General features: G+C 49.3%; 1 protein-coding gene across 1 annotated transcript; it reads right to left on the reverse strand.

Annotated features, from left to right (window-relative positions):
• Nucleotides 1–864: 864 nt before the first annotated feature.
• On the reverse strand, nucleotides 865–22,432 carry LOC125553830 (RING finger and transmembrane domain-containing protein 2-like). Its single transcript, XM_048717515.1, has 8 exons — nucleotides 21,738–22,432; nucleotides 19,768–19,844; nucleotides 18,934–19,102; nucleotides 4,563–4,651; nucleotides 2,731–2,895; nucleotides 2,532–2,609; nucleotides 1,868–1,971; nucleotides 865–1,475 (listed from the first exon to the last, which is right to left on the reverse strand). Exons 1-8 carry the CDS (start codon nucleotides 22,309–22,311, stop codon nucleotides 1,370–1,372), a joined length of 1,362 nt encoding a protein of 453 aa, XP_048573472.1. The 5' UTR covers nucleotides 22,312–22,432; the 3' UTR covers nucleotides 865–1,369.
• Nucleotides 22,433–23,953: the final 1,521 nt, after the last annotated feature.

Below are 23,953 nucleotides of genomic sequence, written 5' to 3' on the forward strand. Positions count from 1 at the left end.
GTGAGCGAACAGAGGGATCAATTGAACAGTATTCACGAGCAGTATCAAGATGTGTGAGAGAAGATACACCGCTGGCGCTTTTATTTTTTTTATTAATTTGTTTGTTTCACTCTTTGACTGGTGGGACTCAACATACTACGTGAAGAGAGGTAAGTTGACTAAGGCTGCATTATTTCTGTACTATCAACACTGCTTTAAATCCCAAAAGACTTTACTACCAAAGCCACATGACATGATTACGATTTAAATCCCAATAACTTTCACACAAAAAGTAAAAATAAAAAATACGGCATGCTTGTCACACGGATGCAGAAATGTATAAATGGTGATTTTCCTCTCATTAATCGTAGCTAGTTAGCCTGCTCAACCATCAAACCTGAGGTCCCGGGTTCGATGCCCGCAATTGAGCATAATTTTATTTTTGTTCAACTTCTTTCTTCCACCCGATGGCAGGTACGCCCCGCATGAGAGAGAGAAAGTGATCTAGGGCGGTGCCAAGTGGATTCTTTGACCGGTCAAAATGAATGGATACGGAGCTATACAATCTCGCAATGACCGTATAATCACCTCATCACGTATATAGTGACCGTATTGTTGAGTACAGTGACCAACATGAACTTACACAATGAGTTCAATGACCAACAATGTATTTTACTACAGTTTTATTGCATGCACGCAATGTATTGATGATCCCAGTAAATGAAAAGAAAAGCTGGCTTACAAAACATGTATTAAATTTTATCTTAATACTTGTAATTTGAGTTTGTAACCTTGTATATAAAAATGGAGGGAGTACCAACGCTTCAGGATTACACGCAATACCGGAAACATACCGGAAACATATCTGATTATCAGAACAAGACATGTGTTAATATTGTGGTCCTCGTAATATTTACTGTTTGTAAATAGTACAATGTATACGGCTCTCAACATTTCATATATCACAGCTTTACAGGTTACATTTCTACCCCATTCTCAAACAGAATTCTGCTAGAATGCAAAACTTGCAAGCTCGAATTAAACCAAAACGCATTCACTTTTGTAAAAAAATGTTACCAAATTTACATTACGCAAGTCAATAGCAAGATGTGGTCCGGCACTTCAGGATTCGCAGGAGCAGATTCCTCCAGCTATATTTCCTTCTGTTGCAAACTTATGCAGATGCTGCAACTGACCCGAACCATTGCTTGAACATATGCATGAACGGAATGGTTGCAATGAGATAATTTTCACAAACATTCTCAGTATCCTCATTCCACACAGGGAAGATGGTGCCACATCATAAAGAACAAAGGACTTCCACCTGGACTTTTCTTATAGCCAATTGCTTGTGATCGATTGTTATGTGTTAGGGTTTGCCATTTGGGCTCTAAAACAACTGGAAGAAGAGACTTGTAGAACCATCACCAAATGACCGAATGTCAGCAGGCTTTACCAATGCTCTACACAAAGGGCAAGTTCGTTCTCGCTCAAACCTAGAACAGAAACAGATAAAAACAATCATTAGTTGAAATTTCCAGATGTGGATAAAGGTAAAATTAAGGCATAAACCTATACATTGAAACACGGTACTGAAAAGAAAGAAAAGAAAATCCCGTTGCACTCCTAATTATACAAAATCAATAGAACATCTGCACTGCCATGAAAAGGTCTTGCTCATATGAGCTCTAGAACCCCTGGTCGTACTAAGAGTTACAAAGTGGTTCATTATCCTGTAAACCATACCCCTTGCAAGTTCATTCAAGCGCAACGAATATGCAAGAACACATTGCCAAATGTAAAGAAAATGCAAGAATCAATTGTACAACAAACTAGATGGATTACACATTCAACCAACAAAATAAAGCACAATAAAAGAGAAAGTTACCATTCAGAGACACAGTCCTCGCAGAAAATATGTTTACAGCGAAGGAGAACAGGAACGTGCATCTTTTCCTGGCAGATGGCACACATATCACCGGCAGCAATTGCCTGCAGTGAGTTCCACCAACACACAGATACATTAGCAGTCTTTAAATTCTTAGCTCCTAACTGAAATGGCAAAACAGAGAGAACTAATCTTATCCATATTCACTAGATTGTGGACACTGAGAACTTATATACTGGAGTAGAAGGTAAATAACAAAATAATAATGTGATGTAGTCATCTTTAAATAATATAAGAAGAGCAACACAGGATTAGAAACTTCCTCAGGTTAGTATGCAATTAAAAATAAACCAGAGTTAAGTGACACTGAAACTCCTGTTAGCAATCGTTTTTAACTCCACAAAGGAGACAGAAAAAAAACTAATCACAACAAGCAAGAGTTGGGTTAATTCGATATATGACACTGCCAACTTTGCATATTCGAAAAATGCCATTGCAAAAGACGACTTGTAAGAAGTGCGCCAACATTAGGGAACGTCATTACACAGTTGAAAGCAGGGAGTTATCGACATTATTCTCGGAACGATAGTATCCTCAATGTAATGAGTATTCACAGCATACTGCATTTTTAGTTCAGGCACTTGAGAACAAATGATCTTTTCACCTGTTCTGCTGTCGCATAAGACCCATAGTGCACATCTTTACGTGACAATGCTTTCACTGCAGATAAGAATGATTGAACCTGGAGGACACATGGCCAAAAATGAGAAGATGGTAAAAATGTCACATGCACAAGACAAGTTTTTATGGTTTTGACCAACTGCATCAGCATGCAAAATGCAATAAGCAAGAAGCAAAAGTACCTTCTCAACTACCGAAGTCAACTTGAAAGTCAGGTATAGCCCAGTAGTTAAAGATGAGAACAGACTCCCATATTCCTTGTTCAGAAAGAAACGGTACCAAACAGGAGTCGGCAATAAAGCACGATATAGAAGCAGAAGGTACTCCACAAGTGTTAGCATTTGTCCCTAAAATAAGAATAGGAAAATCCTCAGAACCAGGTAAAAGCCCATCAGTACTTAAACAAAGGATCAAAGGAAGTTGCAAGCTTCTAATAACAGAGAGAATTTACACAAAAATTTTAACTAGCATTCGAGATATGGCTCCTCCATAGCACCAAAATCACAATGATTGAAAATCAAACATTTGGAAGCATTATCCCATTTATGTGTGAATGAAGCCCCCATAACCAGTTGTTCTAAACATGACAGTTCGGTCCATGTTACTCTTACTCCAGAACAAATAGCGGATGAAGCCAACAGCAGAATAACAAATGATGAATTTTCAACATTATTCAGTAAGCGGCATACCGTCAGAAACTTGTGAGAGATGCTTGCAATTATTCCTAGGTGTGAGAATGTTAAAAACTATCTGGTACTAAAATCTTCATATTGTGAGAACACATGAAGCATTCAGCAGCTGCGCACACTAATTCAGTAGAGATTTTTGGTACTCCCTCCGGGGGGATTGTAAGTCAGCAGGACCATGGCTCCACGATCAAGATGCGTATTAAATATCCTCCCTCACTGAATCAGAATTTAGCGGTTAATCACCATCATTATTGCATGCTTGTTGGCCTTCCCATGCAGCGCTATCATCGAGTAGAAACCGAAGCATGCATTGGCTAGACGTTCTACAAGGGCTGGAAAGGAGGGCATACAGGCCAGAAATGAGGGCATGCAGTTTTGGCCCTTACAGTTAATTAGGCACCCGACTTCAATGATTACGAGTATAACAACTATTTAGACTAGTCTAGTATTCTCAATCTGATTGTCGAGTAGCTTCTTCGTATAGACTAGTCTGTTGAGTCGAACAGTGGAGCAACTAGTCATCGACTAGTCCAGACTAATCTGGGTGTTTGAGTCAATCGACTCAATTTGGGAGGGATAAGTGAGAGCTTAGCCCACGGGACGGAAAAAATTGTAGCCCTGGCTTTCCAGGCTCGCTCCACAACGAGCCACCGCACCTGGGACTAGGCCGCCGCCACCGCTGCCACCCACCACCGCCACCAGCAGTTGCCAGGAGCATTACAACGCTCTCCCTCCGCTGGTTCTGCTCCTCCCCTGGATCCACCCCTCTGCTGTTGTGCTCCTCCCCTGGCTGTTCTCCTATGCTGATGTGATCCTCCTCTAAATCAACTCAAATTTTATAAACATCTTATATATGTTTACAGAGGGAGTACATAGGTATTAGTAGTTGAGTACTGTAAGTTGAGTACTGCAGTACCATGTCGACTAGTCCAGCAGTAGTCTAGACTAGTCATGATTAGTCTATGAGTCTCAAATCGGCTCGACTCGTCGACTCGCAATTCTTGCCCGACTTGCACTCCAGGAATATCTGGGATGACCAGCCGACTAAAGTACCAGTACAGAGGGTGGTATCTGAGGGAAGACCAGTACTATTATGGACATGGACAAAATTTCTCTTACAACAAAGATTGTGCAGTTTGGGGACAGAAGGGAATTTCATGCCAACAGTATAGCTTCACGCTCCATGGGGTGTAACACTACACACAGGATTATTTTATTTTTATTTTTTTGGAGAAAAATACACACAGGATGTTATAAATATGATGACTAAAAGAGCATCACTAAATAAGAAGTTTAAGTACACAGACACACAAGAGATTTATCACCTGCCTACGGTAGTTACGGCCTCTGCTGTTCTTGTAGTACATAAGTAGCATGCACTTGACGGTCATCGCTGCTTGGCGGACCATTGTATCTGCAGGTAATTCTTGTTTATGAATGTGGATGCGGCAGAACCAACAATGCTAATAGCTATGAAGAGTTCCTTTTGGCTGAAGAAAAAATATGAGTTGCCAATAAGTGTAGTTGTCTCAAACTCCACACTGAAATTGCTGGACACAATCAAGTTAATGCCATATTTCTAGCATTCCCAGATTTCTGGTCCAGATAAATACTGAAATAAGTTTTCCAGCATACTTATTTTTCTTTTGTGTATTTTACTGAAACTTTTTACAATTGCTCTGAAGCTGAATATCAATCGAGAGAAGTTGACAAACTGAAAGGAATGAAGGCACAACAAGAGCATTATTTCTGTTGTACCACATAAAGTTCTAACAAGCTAACGGGACAAACAACAATGCTAACTCCAATTATACATCTCCTATTCTTAAATAGTTGCAACCCACTAACTATTTTTCCTAAGCATGCAAGGCTTCCAAATCAACGAACCACACATGTTCGCCATGTCATTAATCTACAGTCCCACTAACTATTTTTTTCCATGCATGTAAGCCTTTCACATCAACCAATTATGCATGGCTGCCAAATCATTTGCCTCACATCATAATTAATCTTCTATTTTTAAATAGCTGCAACCCACTACCTATTTTTCCTAGCTATGTAATCATGCCACATAAACAACTAATGCATGCAAGCCATAAATTACTCTTTTTTTTTGCATTACTCTATGTATGCAATGATGCCATATCATCAATTTGTTCATGTTAGTCGTAAGTTATTTTGTTGCATTAGAGTTCACCCACCTTTCACAGTTTGTTAGAAATGACATTCTTTTAACTCCAATTCATTTTTTTCCTTTTTTTATACGTTTGTATTTTTAATTGTCTTTAAGCTTACATTTGCTTTCCATTAGTTTAAGATGTTTCCGTAGCGATTATTTATTTACCTTTTAGCAAGGTTCCCGCAGCAACGCGCGGGGCATCATCTAGTTTATACTATATAGTAGCCAGTCAAAGTTTTTTTTTCAAAAAAACGCAAAAGCTTTGCGTTTCATTGTATTCAAAAGAGGGAGTTTGGTACAATCCTCCTAGGATGACAGTTACAAGGCAAGCACATGAACATTAGTGAACATCCCAGGTTTGTGGTAGGATGCCGCGGAGGCCTAGGGCCCCGGCTTTGGACCAAAGTGCAGCCTCGGCCTTGATCGAAGCGATCAGTGAGGTGACCGAAGGGCGAGCCCCCTCGAAGACGCAACCATTGCGATGCTTCCAAATCATCTATGGCACGAGCAGGGCAGTGGAAGCAAGACCCTTGTGCATAGGCTTGGGCGTGTTCTGTCTTGCCGATTGCCACCAATCGTGGAGTGTGGCGTCGTTGTCGGGCGGCGGCCATGAGAGGATCGCGTGCCACACCTGTCTAGTGAAGGGGCATCCCAGGAGAAGGTGATGTAGCGTCTCCGGGGCCTACTCGCAAAGCGGACAACATGGTAGGTGTGGCGGGTTGCGGCGCGCGAGGCGGTCAGCAGTCCGGGAGCAGTCAAGGTTTGCAAGCTAGTGGAAGAAACGCACCCGTGGCGACGCCCAACACTTCCAAGTTAGCCTCCAAGCCTGGCAATGGGTAGAGCCGTGGAAGGTGGCGAGGTATGCAGACTTGGCAGAGTACACTCCATTCGCAGTCCACTTCCAGTGTAGGCTGGCCGGCGCATTGCTAAGGTTGGTTTGGGCGATCAAGGTGCCAAAGGCAGAGGTATTCGCCGATCTCCGGGATGCCAATCGTGCCATGGATGTCGGTAGCCCATTGGTTTTCATGTAGGCCGTCGGCGACTGTTCTAGACTTGCGGCGTCGTTTGGGGATGCAAGCGTAGAGGAGAGGCGCGACCTCACTGGCGGCGCGGCCGTTAATCCATCGGTCTTCCCAAAAGAGGGCGCGCAGGCCATTCCCGAACGTCGTTGTTGTGGACGCGAAGAAGAACGCACGTTCCTCGCGCAAGAACTGCAGGTCAAGGCCCTTCCAGGCCCTCCCGTCGCCGGCGTGGCTGAGCCATAGCCAGCGCGTGCGCAGGGCGAGTCTAGTGTGCTCGAGGTCGTGCACGCCAAGGCCGCCAAGCAGGATTGGCCGACAGACGCGCCGCCAGTTAACATGGCAGGTGCCGCCATTGGCCTCAGCACGGCCTCTGCCCAAAGGAATTCTCTCGATTTTTTCTGGTAGTTTGAGGGTCTATTTTGGTGGCGAGCATAAGGAGCTGGTGGATGGAGATCGCGCTCAGGGCGGCTTTGACGAAGGCCAGGCGGCCAGCCTTGTTCATGAGCCAAGCCTTCCAGGAGGGCAGCTTCCCGGTCACTTTGTCGACGACGGGCTGGAGTTGGGCGGTGGTAGGGCAACGCAGCGTGAGTGCAATGCCCAAATAGTTGATCGGGAAATCAACGATGGGGCACCCTAGGTGCTCGACAACATGGGCAGCATCTTCGGTGTCGCATCGGATCAGAGCCACGGCACTCTTCCGAAAGTTCACTTGGAGTCCAGATGCGCGCCCAAAAAGGTGCAGGATTTCCTTCACCGCCGTGATGTCGCCAGGCGAGGGGTGGCAAGAGGAGGATTACATCAACTACATATAGGAGATGGCTGGTATGGTGCGGCGAGGGTGGAGCTGTTGCATGACACGAAGCTCGATGGCGCAGTGGAAGAGGAGAAAATCGGCTATTTGCCACTTTCAATACGGGGCTTCGCAGAATTGCCACTCTCAACATTGGCTTCGTAAAAATGCCACCCAACTCATGTGCACTTTGATTAACATGCCATTTCCCCTTTTTCCATTGCTTTTGTTTTTCTTTTCCTTTTTCTAGCACCTGAAAGGGCCAAAGTACCCCTGATGCTGTCTACCGCTATCTACACGTATTTGGAATCAGATGAGAATGCTTGAAGCAAACGAGTGCATGCTGCCCGCCAAGAATATCGTGTTGGGCGCATCGCTGATTGCCTGGACGTCTTGCTTCAATCGTTGGACGCTGCCCATTTCCTGTCTCCTTGCATTCTCCATCTTCACAACTTGGGCAGGCATCCGTTTCCTCCAACAGATGCTGCTGCCAATGCGCGAAGGGGAGGGTGAGCTACGCTGGCGCGCGCAGGAGTGGGCGAGCACTGGCGGCGAGCTGCGGTTGCTCGCGTAGGCATCCGCGAGGCTGTGTCGGTCCATGCAGACATGGACGAGCACCAGCGGCGAGCTGCAGGCATCGGCACGGCAAGGGCGAGCACCGGCGTCGACCTGCGGTTGCTCACACGGGCATGGTCAAGCTAAGGCGGCGAGCCGCGGTGGTGCGCGCAGCGTGGGCTAGCAACGGCGGCGACCTGCGGTTGCTCACACGGGAGTGGTCCTGCTAAGGCGAGAGCCGCGGTGGCGCGCGCAGGTGTACGCTAGCAACGGCGACCACCTGCGATTACTCACCCTGGCGTGGTTCAGCTAAGGCAGAGCATCGCTGGCTCGGGCAAGCATCAATGAAGTACAGCAGTGAGCAACTTGACGACAAGGATGAGCTAGTCGAGCAATCCCCATCCAACCAGTACACAAACACATCGGATCAGGTTGAAATATCTAAGGGCACTTTGGTCCTTTCAGTTCCCAAAAAAAGAAAAAAAAAGAAAGCAATAGAAACTAGGAAAATGGCATGTTAATCAAAGTGCACACGAGCTAGGTGGCATTTTTACGAAGTCAATGTTGAGAGTGGCAATTTTGCTAATCCCCATGTTGAAAGTGGCAAATAGCCGATTTTCTCATGGAAGAGCCTGCCCAATGTGTCGACAGCCAAGACGAAGAGCTGTGGGGACACAGAGTAACCTTGACACAACCCACATATGTGCCAGATCACGGGTCCTAGGGCGCCGTTTAGGAGAATCTTGGTGCTGGCCGACGACAACAGAAGGGCGATCCAGTCGAGGAAGCGGTTGCAGAAGCCGTGGCACCGCAGTACGCCGAACAAGAAAGGCCACAAGACGGAGTCGAAGACGCGCGCCAAGTAGAGCTTGAGTAGCACGCGTGGGGCACCAAGTTGGTGTAGGAGTCGTGCGGACTGACGCGCCAAGATGAAATTGTCATGAAGGCTTCGTCCGGGGATAAAGGCATTCTGGACGTTGCTGACGAGGCTATTGAGCTTGGGCGCGAGGCGGAGTGACAGCAGTTTGGCGAGGATCTTGGCGACAAGATGGATGAGACTTGTGGGCCTGTAGTCGCCAAGGCTGCTAGCATCAGCGCGCTTAGGGAGAAGCATGATTAGCGGTTGGTTAAGGCAGCTGAAGCCTTGTCCGCTGAGCGCGTATACTTGCTCAAAGACGTTCAGGAGGTGAGCACGGCGCCATCAACCGTGAGGGAATGGATCCAGTTCTTCTGCTTGCGGTAGGTACACTGACGATGGTAGAACGATGTGTTTGCGTCGTCGTCTTTAAGAGACGCGATGCGCGCGCGCTGACGGGCAATCGTACGCTCAATGGAGGCAAGGCCCAAGTAGGAGAGCTTTATCTAGCGATGTAGCCAGTCTTCATGGAACGATAGCGTCCTATGCTCCTGCGCGGCATCGAATCGGAGGAGCAGCTCGCGGGAGATCGCGAATTGGTCACGCACGTTGCCAACCAACCGCGCGTTCTAGCTGGTGAGCTTGCGCGGTGGCCTGCATGCGTCGCATGAAGCACCGAAAAGGGTCAGCATCCTCCATCGAGTTCCATGCGCTTGCCACAACCTCTTGGAAACCGGCAAGACGCGTCCAATACTCCTCGAAGTGGAACCGGCGATGCACCTTAGGCATTGGCGAGCAGTCAAGCATGAGAGGTGAGTGGTCTGAGACGACCATGGCCAAACAGTGGAGGTGGCATTCGCCGTCTAGCTCCTCCCAGTATGCGGAGCACATCACCCGATCGAGATGGACCAAGGTAGGCAGGTTCTGCCCGTTCGACCAAGTACAGCACCGGCCGTTGAGGTAGACCTCCTTGAGCGCGAGGTCATTGAGCACACGCCAAAATCCCCGTCATGCGTCTGTTGAGGTTGCCGTTGTTCTTATCCTCATCACGATAGATTAGGTTGAAGTCGCTGCAGACGAGCCATAGTCCGGTGCAGGCGACACGCACGTCATGGATTTCCGGAAGGAACGCGGTCTTGCCATGGTCATCTTGGGGCCCGTAGAAAATGGTGAGCCACCAGGGCGCGCTGGAGCCATCGGGAGTCGCCACCCAGGCGGAGAGAGTGTTGGTGGTGAACATCGGTTCCGTGATCGACACGTCCCGACTCTTCCAAGCCAACAAGATCCCGCCACGGGTGCCGCTCGCAGGGAGGTAGACAGTCGTCAGACTCTGACCCCAACGCCTCGAGGACCGTTGACGAGTAGATAAACTCCATCTTTGTTTCCTGGAAGCAAGCGATCGTAGTGCTGGAGGTTACAACAAGTGAGCGGATGGCAGTACGCCTGGCGCGGGCGTTTAGGCCACAGACGTTCCAGATAATGATTCGGAGGCCGTGATCCATGGGACAAAGGTCGACGGTTGGGCACGCAGCAGAGCGGCTATGTCGCGATTTGGCTGGCAGTGATCACCGTGCTGATCGGCGCCATGGATGGATCGGATGGCAGCTCGCGGCCGATGAGCGTGGTGATGGCCACCAAGACGGCATGCGGAGGGGCGCAGCAAAAAACCCATCATAGGCCTTCATGGCTTAGGCGGAGATCACCTGGTCGATGCCGATGATGCCCAAGGCGCGCAGAAGCTGGACTTGTGCGCGGCGCCCGGCGGTAGGTGGGGCACCAGTCTTTGCTTTCGCGGTGGTGGCGGAGCGTCCACGTCGCGGCGAGAAGTTCAGGGGTTGCCAGCCACGTTTGCGTCCTGGATTGGGGAGGGCAGAGCAGGTTTGCTTTGTGGCGGCGGCGAGGAAGTCTCCAAAGGTCCACGAGCTGGCGGGGCTGACGCGCTGGCGAGATCGACGAAAGGTGACTGGCGGCAAGGCGAAACGTGCAGGCTTGCCCAGCTGCGGTGCGTGGGATGCTGGGGGTGGAGCAGGCGACGATGGGCCTGTGGAGGCGGGCCCGTCAACATAGCAGCTTGTGGGCTGGCGCCTCTGCAGAAGGCGCCTAGGTTCCTGGGCCGAGGGGGAAATGATGCGGAGCATCCTATGGTCATCCCCATGGACCTATCGTCGTCTCACCAAGTGCCAAAAGGACCTATGACACGAGCTAGAGCTAGAGCTCTCGAGACCGAGGTGACTTAGTGATATCACATATGATCCACTCGAGACATGGCTACTACCTAAGTCCGGAATGTTGTGCATGATTAGGTACGAAGAGGACCCTTCCGAAGATGCGCGTGAAGACGGACAAGTCCCCAAGTTCACGGATGAAGAGAACCAACGGAAGGAGTCAAGAGCAGCTTCTAGGACCCGGACATCCGGCCATGACCCCGGACATCCGGCCAAGCCCGGAAATCCGGCATCCTCCGTCCCGAATGCATCAAGACCGACCCCGCCAGCCCGAACATCCGGCCCCTCATGAAAGCACGAACATCCGGCCCGACGTCTGGACATCCGGCCTCCCCTATCTACGCACAGTGTAGGGCCGAGGCCCATGTACCCCTTCGCCCCAGTAGACTATATATACTCCTCCTCCTCCCTCTTTCTAGGGTTAGCATTGCTTTAGCTCATTTGAGATAGAGCTTTGCTCATCCATCTGGATCTACTCCACCGAGAGAGACCACGGCCTCTTCGGAGAAGATCCATCTTGGATTCAAGACCCCTCACGGGAAGATCCCTCGCGGATTCAAGGCCTCCTCACGGAGAAGAACCGGTTACCCTATGTATCGTCCCTTGTTGGATTTGGACCGTGTGATCTCTAGGTGTACTCGGATCTAGCATATGTGTGACCTAATCTCGTCGGTTTGAGTGATTCTCTTATGTTTCCCTTCGTGTTTTCCCTTTGTGTTCTTCGTGTTCATCGTGGGATCTGCTCCTTTCGCGAAAGATCGGCCGTATAGGGTTCCACCCTACATCATCTTGGTATCATGAGGCACGTTGATCACGATTTCAAAGCCTCCCCTCTTTGTTTTCTAGCCTAATTTTGTTGATTTTATCCTAAATTCGAAATTCCCCACAAAAATAGCCCCCAAAATTTTTTTGTGATTTCTTAGTGTGATGAAGTTTTGTTGGATTTGATCCGCGGATTTCATGTGTTGCAGGTAGATCTAGCTTTCCCCCATCTTTTCCCCAATTTCCATCCACAAAATATCCCGAATTTGCCTCTTCCACGCGGAGTTCCTCGAGTTTGTCCACGGATCCAGAGCCCAGACATCCGGCCCCCGACAGCAACATCTCCATCCACCGCACTGTTTTCCGCCTAACTTTCGCCAAAATTTGCTCTGGTGCCCAAATTCACTTCCGCATACCACTATCACTTCCGCATAGCACCACCATTTCCCGCAAACACCACCATCGCTTAACCGCTACCAATTTCGATAATTTGGTCATGTTTTGCTTTGAGAATTTGAGTTACGGTTCCGTGTCCTATTGTGTTTCAGCTATTTAGGTACGGTTCAACATCAACATCACCGCAGCTCATCTTCGCCACGGACGCGTCATCGACAACGACCACTCCACCATTTTGACACCATACCGTAAGCAAGAACGGTAACCTCATCTTGGTATCGTGATATCCCATCATTATACATTCTTGCCATTATATTGATAACCACCATAGCCCAATTTTGCGTATCTTACCCACCGAGACTAGCCTTTGAGTATTGCCGACAACGTCACTTGTGCACATTAGTGGTCATACTTCACATTGCATACTTACCATATCATTTTGGTACATATCTTGGTATCATCTTTTGTGTCACAAAGTTGTCATTGCATATACAATTGCTATCTTGGTTCGTGAAGCATTGCATGAGAAAAGACCTCAAAAGAGAAAGAGCCAAACAAGCTTTTAAGCAAAAGGGAAAGATAAGCAAAGAGCCTTTAAGCAAGAACCATAGCATCATACTACATTAAGATTGTCATACTCGATCATTTTGGATCATATCATCGGAATACCATACATATAGCATATTTGGGATAGAAGTCGTTGCATTTTTGCTTAGTAGGCTGTGCACAAGTCTTCGTATCCGCCTATTGTGCAATCGTGCTAGCGTCTCTCTAGTGTTGTGTAACAAGAGCATTTTCGTGGATTCCACATTTTGGCTCATTCCTTGGCTGCACGACCCCACTTATCTATTTGCGTGTGTGTTTCCGTGTACCACATTTTGCTATTGGTCTACTTGTTGCATTTGCAAATTTGTGAATCTTTTCCAACATTTTTGAAGCTCACTAACAATTGCATCAAATTTTGTGCCACCATCCTAACCGAGCTCCACCATAAGCTTTTACTTGTGTAGGTGTGAGAAACCGACAAGAATTGGTACCAATTGTGCTATTTCCTTGTTCCACATTTGAGTGATCATTGATCCATCTTTAACATCGGTCAAGGTACATTTGGTATAAGTTCTTCTCTTTCTCCCACTAACATATTTTCTTGAAATGATGGATAGGCCAAGTACTTCTACCAACTCACTCTTCATCGAGCAAAACGACAACATGTCCTCCTACATCACAAAGAGTCACCTCTTATAGCAACAACGAGCTTTGCATCAAGAGCAACAAGCAATGAACGAACGCATCGACAACGTCGTCACCGACTTGCGACTCTTCGACCGCAAGCTCGACGACCACAAACAAGAGAATGACGCAAGAATGGACGAGATTCGTGCTTTGTTGCTCAACCGCTCTTCTTTCACTTCGTCCTCCTCACGACGGAGGCGCTGGAGTCGACACTTCGACGACACCATCTCCGGCCCAAGTACACTGACATCGAACACTCTTCGACTTGTCGCGCGCCAAGACCGTCAAGCAAACTGCAACCCTCTACATGACAACGCCTCTCAAGAGCAACGACACCGTCAAAACCAAGCTACTTTTGCGCAAGCACGAGAACGGCAACGCCAACGCCAACAAGAAGAGGAAGAACGGGCAACGAGCACGACTACACCAAGATGCACAAGATGCCAAGGCACAACATCAAGAACAACAACTACGTGAAGCTCAATCACTTGAGGCGCAATGTGCCCTCCGAGATTCAAGTCGAGCCATAGCCACGCGCTACCGGCAAGCTCGTGAGCAACAAGAAGTGCTTCACGAAGAAGTTCAAGAGAGGAACTATCAAGCTCGAGTGCATCGTCAAGCCCCACAAGCTCACCAAGAACATCAAGTTCACCAAGGAGAAGATAACGGAAATCCTCCAAGAGAAGAGCAAGTTGAGGGAGACAATCCTCCTCGTCAAGGACGTCATCATCCCCGACCCCAACACAATGAAGAGCAACGCTACGCCAAGCTAAAGTTCACCATGCCCAAGTTCAATGGAAGCAATGATCCCGAAGAGTACCTTTCATGGGCATTGAAGGTTGACAAAATCTTCCGCTTGCACAACTATGAGGAAGAGAAGAAGATCGCGATGGCATCCCTTGAGTTCCAAGACTACGTCCTCATTTGGTGGGAACAAGTCATTGAGCGCCGAGAGGCACGAGGTGAACCACCCATCACAACGTGGGCGCAAATGAAGGATGTCATGAGAGCACGTTTCGTGCCAACCTACTACAACCGCGACCTTTTCAAGAAACTCCAACTACTCAAGCAAGGAACCAAGAGCGTTGAAGAGTGCTACAAGGAAATGGAGATTGCCATGATACGAGCCAATTTCACGGAAGATGATGAGCAAACTATGACACGTTTCTTGAATGGACTCAATCATCCTATCAAGAAGATCACCGACTTCCAACCATACTCGAACCTCATCGAGCTAGTGCATCAAGCTACCAAGGCGGAACATCAAGTGCAAGATGACTTCAAGTATGCCAAGTGAAGATATTAGCATGGATTTTGTCCTTGGTTTGCCTAGAACTCGAAATGGAAAGGATTTCGTGTTTGTTGTTGTGGACCGATTCTCAAAAATGGCTCATTTCATTCCTTGCAACAAGATAGACGATGCTTCACATATTGCAAATCTTTTTTGTAGGGAAATCTTGCGCCTACACGGAGTGCCAAAGACGATTGTCTCGGACCACAACGTCAAGTTCTTGAGTTATTTTTGGAAGACTTTATGCGTCAAGCTCGGAATCAAGCTCTTGTTCTCTTCGGCATACCATCCTCAAACCGACGGCCAAACGAAGGTGATGAACCGTACGCTCTCCACTCTACTACGCGTTTTAATCAAGAAGAACATCAAGGAGTGGGAGGAGTGTCTACCCATCGCCGAGTACGCCTACAACCGAGCAAGACATTCGACTACCGGCAAGTCCTCCTTCGAGGTCGTCTACGGTTTTAACCCGTTGTACCCATTGGACATTCTTCCCCTACCACTACAAGAACGCACAAACATGGACGCGAGTGCCCGAGTCAACTATCTCAAGAAGATGCATGAAGATACAAGGCACACCATTGAGCGCCAAGTACAACGACTCGCGACCAAGCTCAACCTCAACAAGCACCCCATGGTATTCAACATTGGAGATCTTGTGTGGCTACACCTTCGCAAGGACCGCTTCCCCAACGAACGCAAGTCCAAACTTCTACCACGAGAGGATGGACCCTTCAAGGTGCTTGAACGCTACAACAACAACACCTACACAAGATCGACATTCCACGAGACAAGTACTCCGTGAGCGACATCTTCAACGTAAAAGATCTCTCTCCCTACCATGGTGATGAAAATTTCGATCCGAGGTCGAATCTTTCCCAAGGGAGGGGAGATGATGCGGAGCATCCTACGGTCATCCCCATGGACCCATCGTCGTCTCACCAAGTGCCAAAAGAACCTATGACACGAGCTAGAGCTATAGCTCTCGAGACCGAGGTGACTTCCTTCCTTAATGGTATCATATATGATCCACTCGAGACATGGCTACTACCTAAGTCCGGAATGTTGTGCATGATTAGGTACCAAGAGGACCCTCCCGAAGATGCGCGTGAAGACGGACAAGTCCCCAAGTTCACGGATGAAGAGAACCAACGGAAGTAGTCAAGAGCAGCTTCCAGGACCCGGACATCCGGCCATGACCCCGGACATCCGGCCCCTGGAGCGTCCACCACGACAGCCGCCAAGTACCTACAGGCCCCGGACATCCGGCCTCAGCCCGGAAATCCGGACCAAGCCCGAAAAAACGGCGCCCTCCGTCTCGAATGCATCAAGACCGACCCCGCCAGCCCAGACTTCCGGCCACCCCAGCCCGGACATCCAGCCCCTCATGAAAGCCCGGACATCCGGCCCGACGTCCGGACATCCGGCCTCCTCTGTCTACGCACAGTGTAGGGCCGAGGCCCATGTATCCCTTCGCTCCCCTAGACTATATATACTCCACCTCCTCCCTCTTTCTAGGGTTAGCATTGGTTTAGCTCATTTGAGATAGAGCTTTGCTCATCCATCCGGATCTACTCCACCGAGAGAGACCGCGGCCTCTTCGGAGAAGATCCATCTTGGATTCAAGACCCCTCACGGGAAGATCCCTCGCGGATTCAAGGCCTCCTCACGGAGAAGAACCGGTTACCCTATGTATCGTCCCTTGTTGGATTTGGACCGTGTGATCTCTATGTGTACTCGGATCTAGCATATGTGTGACCCTATCTCGTTGGTTTGAGTGATTCTCTTGTGTTTCCCTTCGTGTTTTCCCTATGTGTTCTTCATGTTCATTATAGGATCCGCTCCTTTCGCAAAAGATCGGCCGTATAGGGCCCCTACATCAGGAAAGGTGGCCCGTTTCGGGGCATCGTTGGCGGCCGCAGGGGTCGAGTGCACGGCATTTTGAATTTCCAGCACGCTTTCCCGTGGCGCACAAGTGGGCCTGGATCGCAGGTCAGCCGGGTCCGCAACAGCGGGCTAACGAGGGCAAAGCACTGCTTTGTCCCGACAGCGAATCAACATATGGGGCGGTTTGGGCGCTCCTCTGGAAGCAAAGCTAGGACCTCACTGGTGGACGACAGGTCGTCCTGATCCCCAAGCGAGTGGACTGGTCGTTTGTGGCCCTGCCCTGGTTGGGTTGCCCCCCTACGCCCACGGCGACACGCGAGACTGGCTCTGAGCGGGCCCGGCAGTAGGAGAGTTGTGGTTTGGCACCAATGGGCTAGGGCCAGCTGGCGAGTTGGCAGGCACCAGCGCTTGAGTGGGCGTCTCGATCGGCCTCGGATCCACCGCGGCTGCAGCTTTTGCGAGCGCGGCCTGAGTCCTTGCACGCTTTTTCTTCCCCCCTCGCTTTCCTCTTTTGGCTCTGCGACGAGGGAGGTGGGCCCCCTCTTGAGTGGGCCATGCATCTCGCAAACCCCTGTACGGGCGATGGCGCAAGCGCGGTAGTGGCGGCGCGGGATGCAGGTCAGCCGCGGTCAACCGCCACACCATCAGTGCGCTGGCGACCGTTGGAGCGCGTCCAATCGGGCGAGTCGACCACCAATCCGTCTGCGCGTCCATCGGGTGCGGTGGCCGTGCGACGGTGCTTCCGACCACGCCGTCGTTGATGACAGCGCCCGGGGCCATGGCCCGCGGCGTCATTGTCGTTGCCGTTAGTGTTGCCGCCGCTGTTGGCAGCTCCATCAGCCGTGCAGGGGAGGGGTTCAGACCTAGTGAGCCGGACGGAGATGGGGTACTCGAGGGTGCGGACGACAGGGGGCAGACCAGGGCAGGCAGCGAGGACTTGCTCCACAATCTCCAAGATGGCCGCCCGGCGAATGGTGGTCGGGTCTCGCACGCGCCCAGCGAGCCAGAACATGGCGAGGTCAGCGCGGGAGCGTGTATCCGGATGCAGCCGCTCAATCTAGCAGCCAGCCCCCAGAATGTGCTCGACGATGGACAGATGCCATGTCTGCGCTGGGATGCCGCGAAGCTCGAGCTGCACAGAATACGCGAAGCTTCCGGCGATGGCGTGGGCGAGCTTGCACCAGACGGTGGAGCAGGGTGAAGTTGTCGGCATTGATGAGATGATCGCCGGCCATACTGTCCATAATCTGCCGTGAGGAGAAGATGAGGAAATCTTCTGGGGCATGTAGGTGTACGGTGAAGTCGCCGGGCTGCAGGTCAAACATGGTGTGCAGGGTTGTCTCCACCTTGACCGGGAAGACAGAAGGCCTAGTGTCAGTGATGGTGGCCACCATGCCATGCGTCAGCACCTCTTCCGCCTCCTCCATCTCGATGGAATGGGGAATGGTGACCCGCGCCGGCTCGATGGGGGCGGTGGGGGCGAAGGCGGGGTGTTGCGCGGCGGAGTCACGCGCGGGCGGTGAAGGGCGACGGCAGGGTCGGAGGCCTAGGTTGCCAGAGGCAGCGCGCGGCGGCCGCCGAGCAACAGCGTTTCACAGCCGCTGGACTCGTGGCCGGAGATGAGGCGGCGGTGGCAGCGCACGGGGTTGGTGCAGTCCCGCACCCAGTGCCGCGTATCGAGACATCGAAAGCAGAGGCCAGCGACTTCTTCAGGGGAGGGACTGCGACGGCGGCATGGGGGGTTGGGGCGGCCGGGCACCGCTCGTGCTGGCGGCGGTTCCTACGCCGCGGCTGCTAAAAGCCTTCGGCATCCAGCACGGGACCTCCATTGACGTGGTGGACCTCCGAGCGGGGGCCCAAGCGAGCAGAGGCGGGGACGCGAGCGGCCGGCACGGTCAAGCGGTGTCGCACCAGGGCCGCGGGTGTGGGGGCAGGGCTTGGCGCGGCCGTCGTGGGGCTACGCGGGATCGGCGGGGTTCTCACGACGTCGCGGAAGGACCGCGAGCCGGAGGACTCACCCGCATAACCACACCAGCGGATGCGGCCGTCGGGGCTGGAGATGTGTCTGTCGGGGCTGGAGTCCCCGGAGTAGGTGCCAACGGAAGGCATGGTCACGGGGGCCGACACGGGTGGGGAGGACGACTGGAGGAGAGGAGGGCTACCGGCGAGGGCTCGACGGCGGCGAGGCTGGTGGAGGGGCTAGGCTAGGAGCGGGAGAGGGGAGGAGAGCGGAGTGGAGTCATCCCCTAAAAATGCTATTGTTCCTGTTCGTCAATCTAGCCAGTCGAAGTAACAAGCTGAATAAGTCAATTGGCAGTTCCAAAATGAAATTACCTAGAATAAATAAGAACTATAAAAATGGTTCAAATAGGACAGAAGAGCCAACAACTCAAAGGAAGACAATTCTATGCAGCTTGGACAAGATTCAGCTATTGTACACTAGATAGCATTGTGAATATGTGAGAACAAATTTTACAAGTGTTTCAGGCAGTATCAATACCGTTAACCATGATGATAAAAATTGCATGCCAGAATGGTGGTATATCTTTTGGAGGAACCATGAACAGAGGTCTAAGAAGATAATCGTTCCTGTACCACCAATAGACGCCAAACACATGGACCATGAAGATTATGGTGATTCCAACAAGCATAGCAACTTTTCTCTCACCCTGTAAAAGAGTTAAAATAAGAGTTAGGTATATCAAGATGCTGACACTGGCAAATGTTTTCATGATCTAGCTAATGGGTTTCCAACATGTTTGACCACAAAAGGTATAGCACAATCTGAGCCACATGCTATTTGATGACCTAATGTAATGGCCAAAATATAAATCAACATCAACTGCATTGAAATCTTCATTTCTTATAAAAATTTGCATGCTAAACAGAGGATAAAAGGGAGGCCATTATGACTAAAAGCTCTCGAGAGTCTACATATTTAAAAAAGAAGGCACGCCTAGGCGGGCGTTTAAGTGCACCTAAGGCTCTAGGCAATAGCAAAACGCCTAGCGCTTAATCTGCGTGTAAGCGTGTGCTTTGATCAGAAAAGCGCAAAGCAGTTGCAAAACACACAATTAAGCCTAGAATTTTTTTAACTACAAGAGTTTATGAATGATGGCCTCAGGAAATTCATTATTTGAAAATGCTTTTATGTTCATGAAGCTAGTAATACAGGCCATCAGTGGAACCTCGCTTTATTTCAAACAGTCATCATGGTCCGTTCAAATTCATGAGGATGACAGAAAGGAAGGGCTGTCTTAGTAGACTTCCACATATTTCATACTAGAACTGAGTTTCTTATGATATGCTAAATTTGGTATATATAATATCATACCTTCAATGCAGTTTGCTTCTTCAATATATCATTTGACTTGAACATTACAGCAGCAATCCAAATTGTGACGAAGAAACCTACAGATCAATCCTTCCATTATTGTGGATGCAAATTGCACCATTGCCAAAAAGGCAACAGGAATATACAACTGAAGCAGGAAATTTACATCCAACTCAGTATGATTCTTACAACTTTCCTAGTAGAAAAAATAGATTTGTTGTCCTTACAAGGATTAATATGAATGGATAAGATAGAAATGAAAAGGACCAACAAATGAACTTTATATAGGAAAATGATAGCTACACCACCATTAATGATACACGGATAGCTTTGTTACATTTGCATCTAATTGAAGTAATGCATAAAGGCAGACTATTTTGGAAGACCTTAATTTTAACATATTGGCATAAATAAAATGCTAGCTGTAGGCCTCCAGATGCAGATCTCTTATTGTATGGAAAAAATAAGGTTGGCCTAGGCTCCCCTGCCAGACAAATTAAATGCTAAGAGACTATGCTAAATATACCGATCTTAAGTATAACTACAAAACCATGAAAACATAAACACACCATACAAGAAAGTTCTAGTTATTCATAGGTGTTGATATATTTCTTTTCAGTCATCACTTAAGGCAGGAAGAAAATGCATTTATTTGGAAGCATAGAAGACTGATTGGAATACTTCATCAACTAATCTCAAGCTCCACCAGATTGGGGAAAAAAGCTCCTCCAGACAAGGAAAGAGAAGGATGGCTCTCAGCTAATAGAGGGGCGAGCCAGAACAATCTTCTTTTTTTTTTACGGGACGAGCCAGAACAATCTTTACTATTAAAGGGGAATCGGTAGCGTCACTTCCACCTCCTCCCCCGGGTTTTTTTCTCCCCACGCCTCCCCCTCCACTTTGGTTTCCTTTTAGGTTTTGTTAATCTCAACAGATGCCGCACAAAATAAAAAACCAACATAAATATAGTACTCCCTCCGTAAACTAATATAAGAGCGTTTACAATACTAAAGTAGTGATCTAAACGCTTTTATATTAGTTTACAGAGGGAGTAACTTGAAATAATCAAAATAAAATCGGTACTTTCCAAAACCACGTCATGCATCAACTCAATCAAATCAAATAAAATCAATTCTTACCAAATCTCAACTCAATAAAAACTTTCTTTGCCTTCCCCTACCAATACCCAAATCAAATCAAAGCTTACCAAAACCTCAACTAACCAAAACTTTCCTTGCCTTCCCCTACCCTTACTCAAATCAAATTGAATCTTATCAAAATCTATAATACGGTGAGTGTAAGGTATACGTCGGACATGATTGATGTTGAACCACTAGAATATTTATGCCCATGTTGCAACACATGGGAAATAGCTATAGTTATGTTAAGTAATGAAAGCTAACTCCCAAGACCTGGCTATGAGTATATTCAGCATTGCATCTACGTCACTAAACGGTAAATAAAAACCATAATATCTCTTTTACCATGATGACCTAAAATTAACCAAAATAATACGCCGCAACATTAGAAAGTTGAATAGCTGCTATGAAAAATCAAACTTTAACATGTTACATCATACTAAGATCAGAACTAAGATCTTGTACTTCTAACAAAAAAGTAACTAAATGATCCCCCATAACAACAAAAAGTCAAATGGACGCTATGACAAAACAGAACGCAACATATCACAACTTAAATCAAGCATTAATCATGAGAAATAAGTACTTGTACACCTAAAACACGTTGTATTTTGTTTAGCATCCACAATAGAATGTACCAAAGCTATCTCAACCATTAATACAGCCCAAATATGTTCTTGTGGACTTGTGCCCTAAAAAGGCATCCATTTTGTTTGACAACATATTCTTGGGAGGTTACACAGCTCATGATCGCAACCACATTAAGACGGAGGGCATGCCATTTCCGCAGAGACAACATCTTTTAAACCGGGAGGGAAATGAGTATCAAACCTTGGAGATGCTGCCGAATGAAGACAACGAGCAACAGCAGCGAGAATGGTAGTATCTGCTCGATCCACCGAGCAACGTGGTGCACGTCGTAACGCTGATATGGGCGGTCCCCAGCCCCATTTCCCGTAGCACCGCCACTGCCACCGCCGCTTGCCTCCGCATCAGCACCGCCTCCCCTTCCCGCCACGGAGACCGGGTCAAAGTTGGAGGAGGCGGCCACCTCAATTGAGTCCTGCGGCGAGGCCCCTGTAGCCGTCGCGCTCGCCGTGTCAGGGTCGCCGGGGTCACCCTGGATCCGAATCGAGACCTCTCCATCCCCAGCAGCGGCGGCAGAAAGTAGCCCGTCAGCCTCAGACGACGATGAGGAGGAGGGTACCGCCTGCTGCACCGTCTGCGGGACGGGCCCGGAGGGGACAACGCCTGAGTACTCGAGGAGCGCGGCGAGCGGAGCCTGGAGAAGGCTGGAGGCGGAGAAATTGAGACCGTAGCGGCTGAGGCTAGAAGCCGCAGCACCGGCAGAGGCGCCAGACCCGGTTACCCGGCGATCGGCGGAACCTCCCGCCGGTGTCTCCATAACCGGCGGCGGAAACCTAGAAAGGCGAAGCCGACGGCGCACGCGGAGGCGGAGGCAGAGACCCCTGAAATGGGAAGTTCGGGAGATCCCCACTTTGCTTGGGTTGTTTACATTGCTTTTATTTTCCTTTTTGGCCTTTCGTCGAGGCGCCTCTCCCCTCTTTTTCCTTGTGTGCTTTAATTTGTTTTTAGAAATCGAACCTGTGGATCTAACATTTTTAAGAAGTTGCTTCTCACTTCTACCTATTCTCTCGTCATGCACATTGTCCACATTAGCTTTATGCCATATCACTATTAATTCATCCCCACTAACTAAATATCTTAATATGCAAAGTATCCACATCAACAATGCAGCCCACGTGAGATGCAAGACCGGACAACCTTATCAGGGTTAACTGACCACAAATCTGTAGTACTACGCACCAAGATAAATCTGGTCATCGAAAGGACTCAAGACCCGTCGTTTTCACTTCGGCTCTTTCGCCTTCTGTAACAGACGATGCGTTCTAAACGAGCCCCCAGACGCATCTTATTTTACCTCCCCGCACATCTCATCTTCCCACCTCATCACGAGGCGATCTAATGGAGCTGCAGCCAGAGAATCTTGGCTTCACCATGTGCGACCTCAGGCCAAGATCGGCTAGCTGCTCCGCCAGCTGCACGCTTGGGCGAAAACATCGCATGCCACCGCATCACGAGCACCCGGCATCGGCTTCGCTCGGCCATCCACGTCCTTCTTCCTCATGGGCTTCACCGGGTGGCCGCTGCACGCCATACCCCCACCGCGACCTGGCGTGGTGCCACCAACAACCTTGCCACCGCCCATTGTACATCCTTCAGCCCCTCCTCCCTTCGCTCTGGTTTGGAATGCAGCAAGCCGGTCGGTATGGTGTGCGGATGTAGATGAACAAGTTGAGCTATTTGCACCATGTTTCTGATCGCCTATACCAAACTTTTTTTCGCGAATAGGCAAGATGCGTATCATTCCATTGATAGGTAGAAAGTAAGAGTGTCAGGATTACACGGGTATCACTTTACCACGTACGCAGAGTTGGCGTGGAAAAGTGGTACATGAGCAGAATAGATGGGGGTGCTCGGCCCCAACCTAGCTATCTACACATCAGGGAGGCATAAAGTTTGCGATGTCCTTGGCCCCGGCAGAAGCCCATGTCCGAGCGTCGTCCTTGATGATCTGTAGAAGTAGCGTAGAGGAGGGGTGCATGTGGTCGAAGATGCATGCATTCCGGTGGCGCCAGATGGACCACACAGTGAGAAGGGCGAGGGAGGCGAGACCTTTCAGCAAGGCCGCTGGAACCCGCCTGGTAGAGTCAGCCCACCACTTGAGGAAGCAATCATTCGGTGCCTGGAGGGGGGATTGGCAGCCGGCACCAGGCGAAGATCTCATGCCAGATGATCCGGGAGAATGGGCATTGTACGAGAAGGTGATCGAGGGTTTCCAGCACTTGGTCATAGAAGATGCAGCGGTCGTCATGCGGCAAGCCGTGGCGCGCGAGGCGGGCGGCGGACCAGCAACGATCCTGGCTTGCGAGCCAGGCAAAGACACGGATCCGCAGCAGGGCCCACGTGCGCCAGATGAGTTTCCAGTTGGGCGCGATGGTGGAGCCAGCGAACATGGCTCGGTA

This window comes from Triticum urartu, chromosome 1 (genome assembly GCF_003073215.2).
Source record: "Triticum urartu cultivar G1812 chromosome 1, Tu2.1, whole genome shotgun sequence".
Classification (NCBI taxonomy): Eukaryota; Viridiplantae; Streptophyta; class Magnoliopsida; order Poales; family Poaceae; genus Triticum; species Triticum urartu.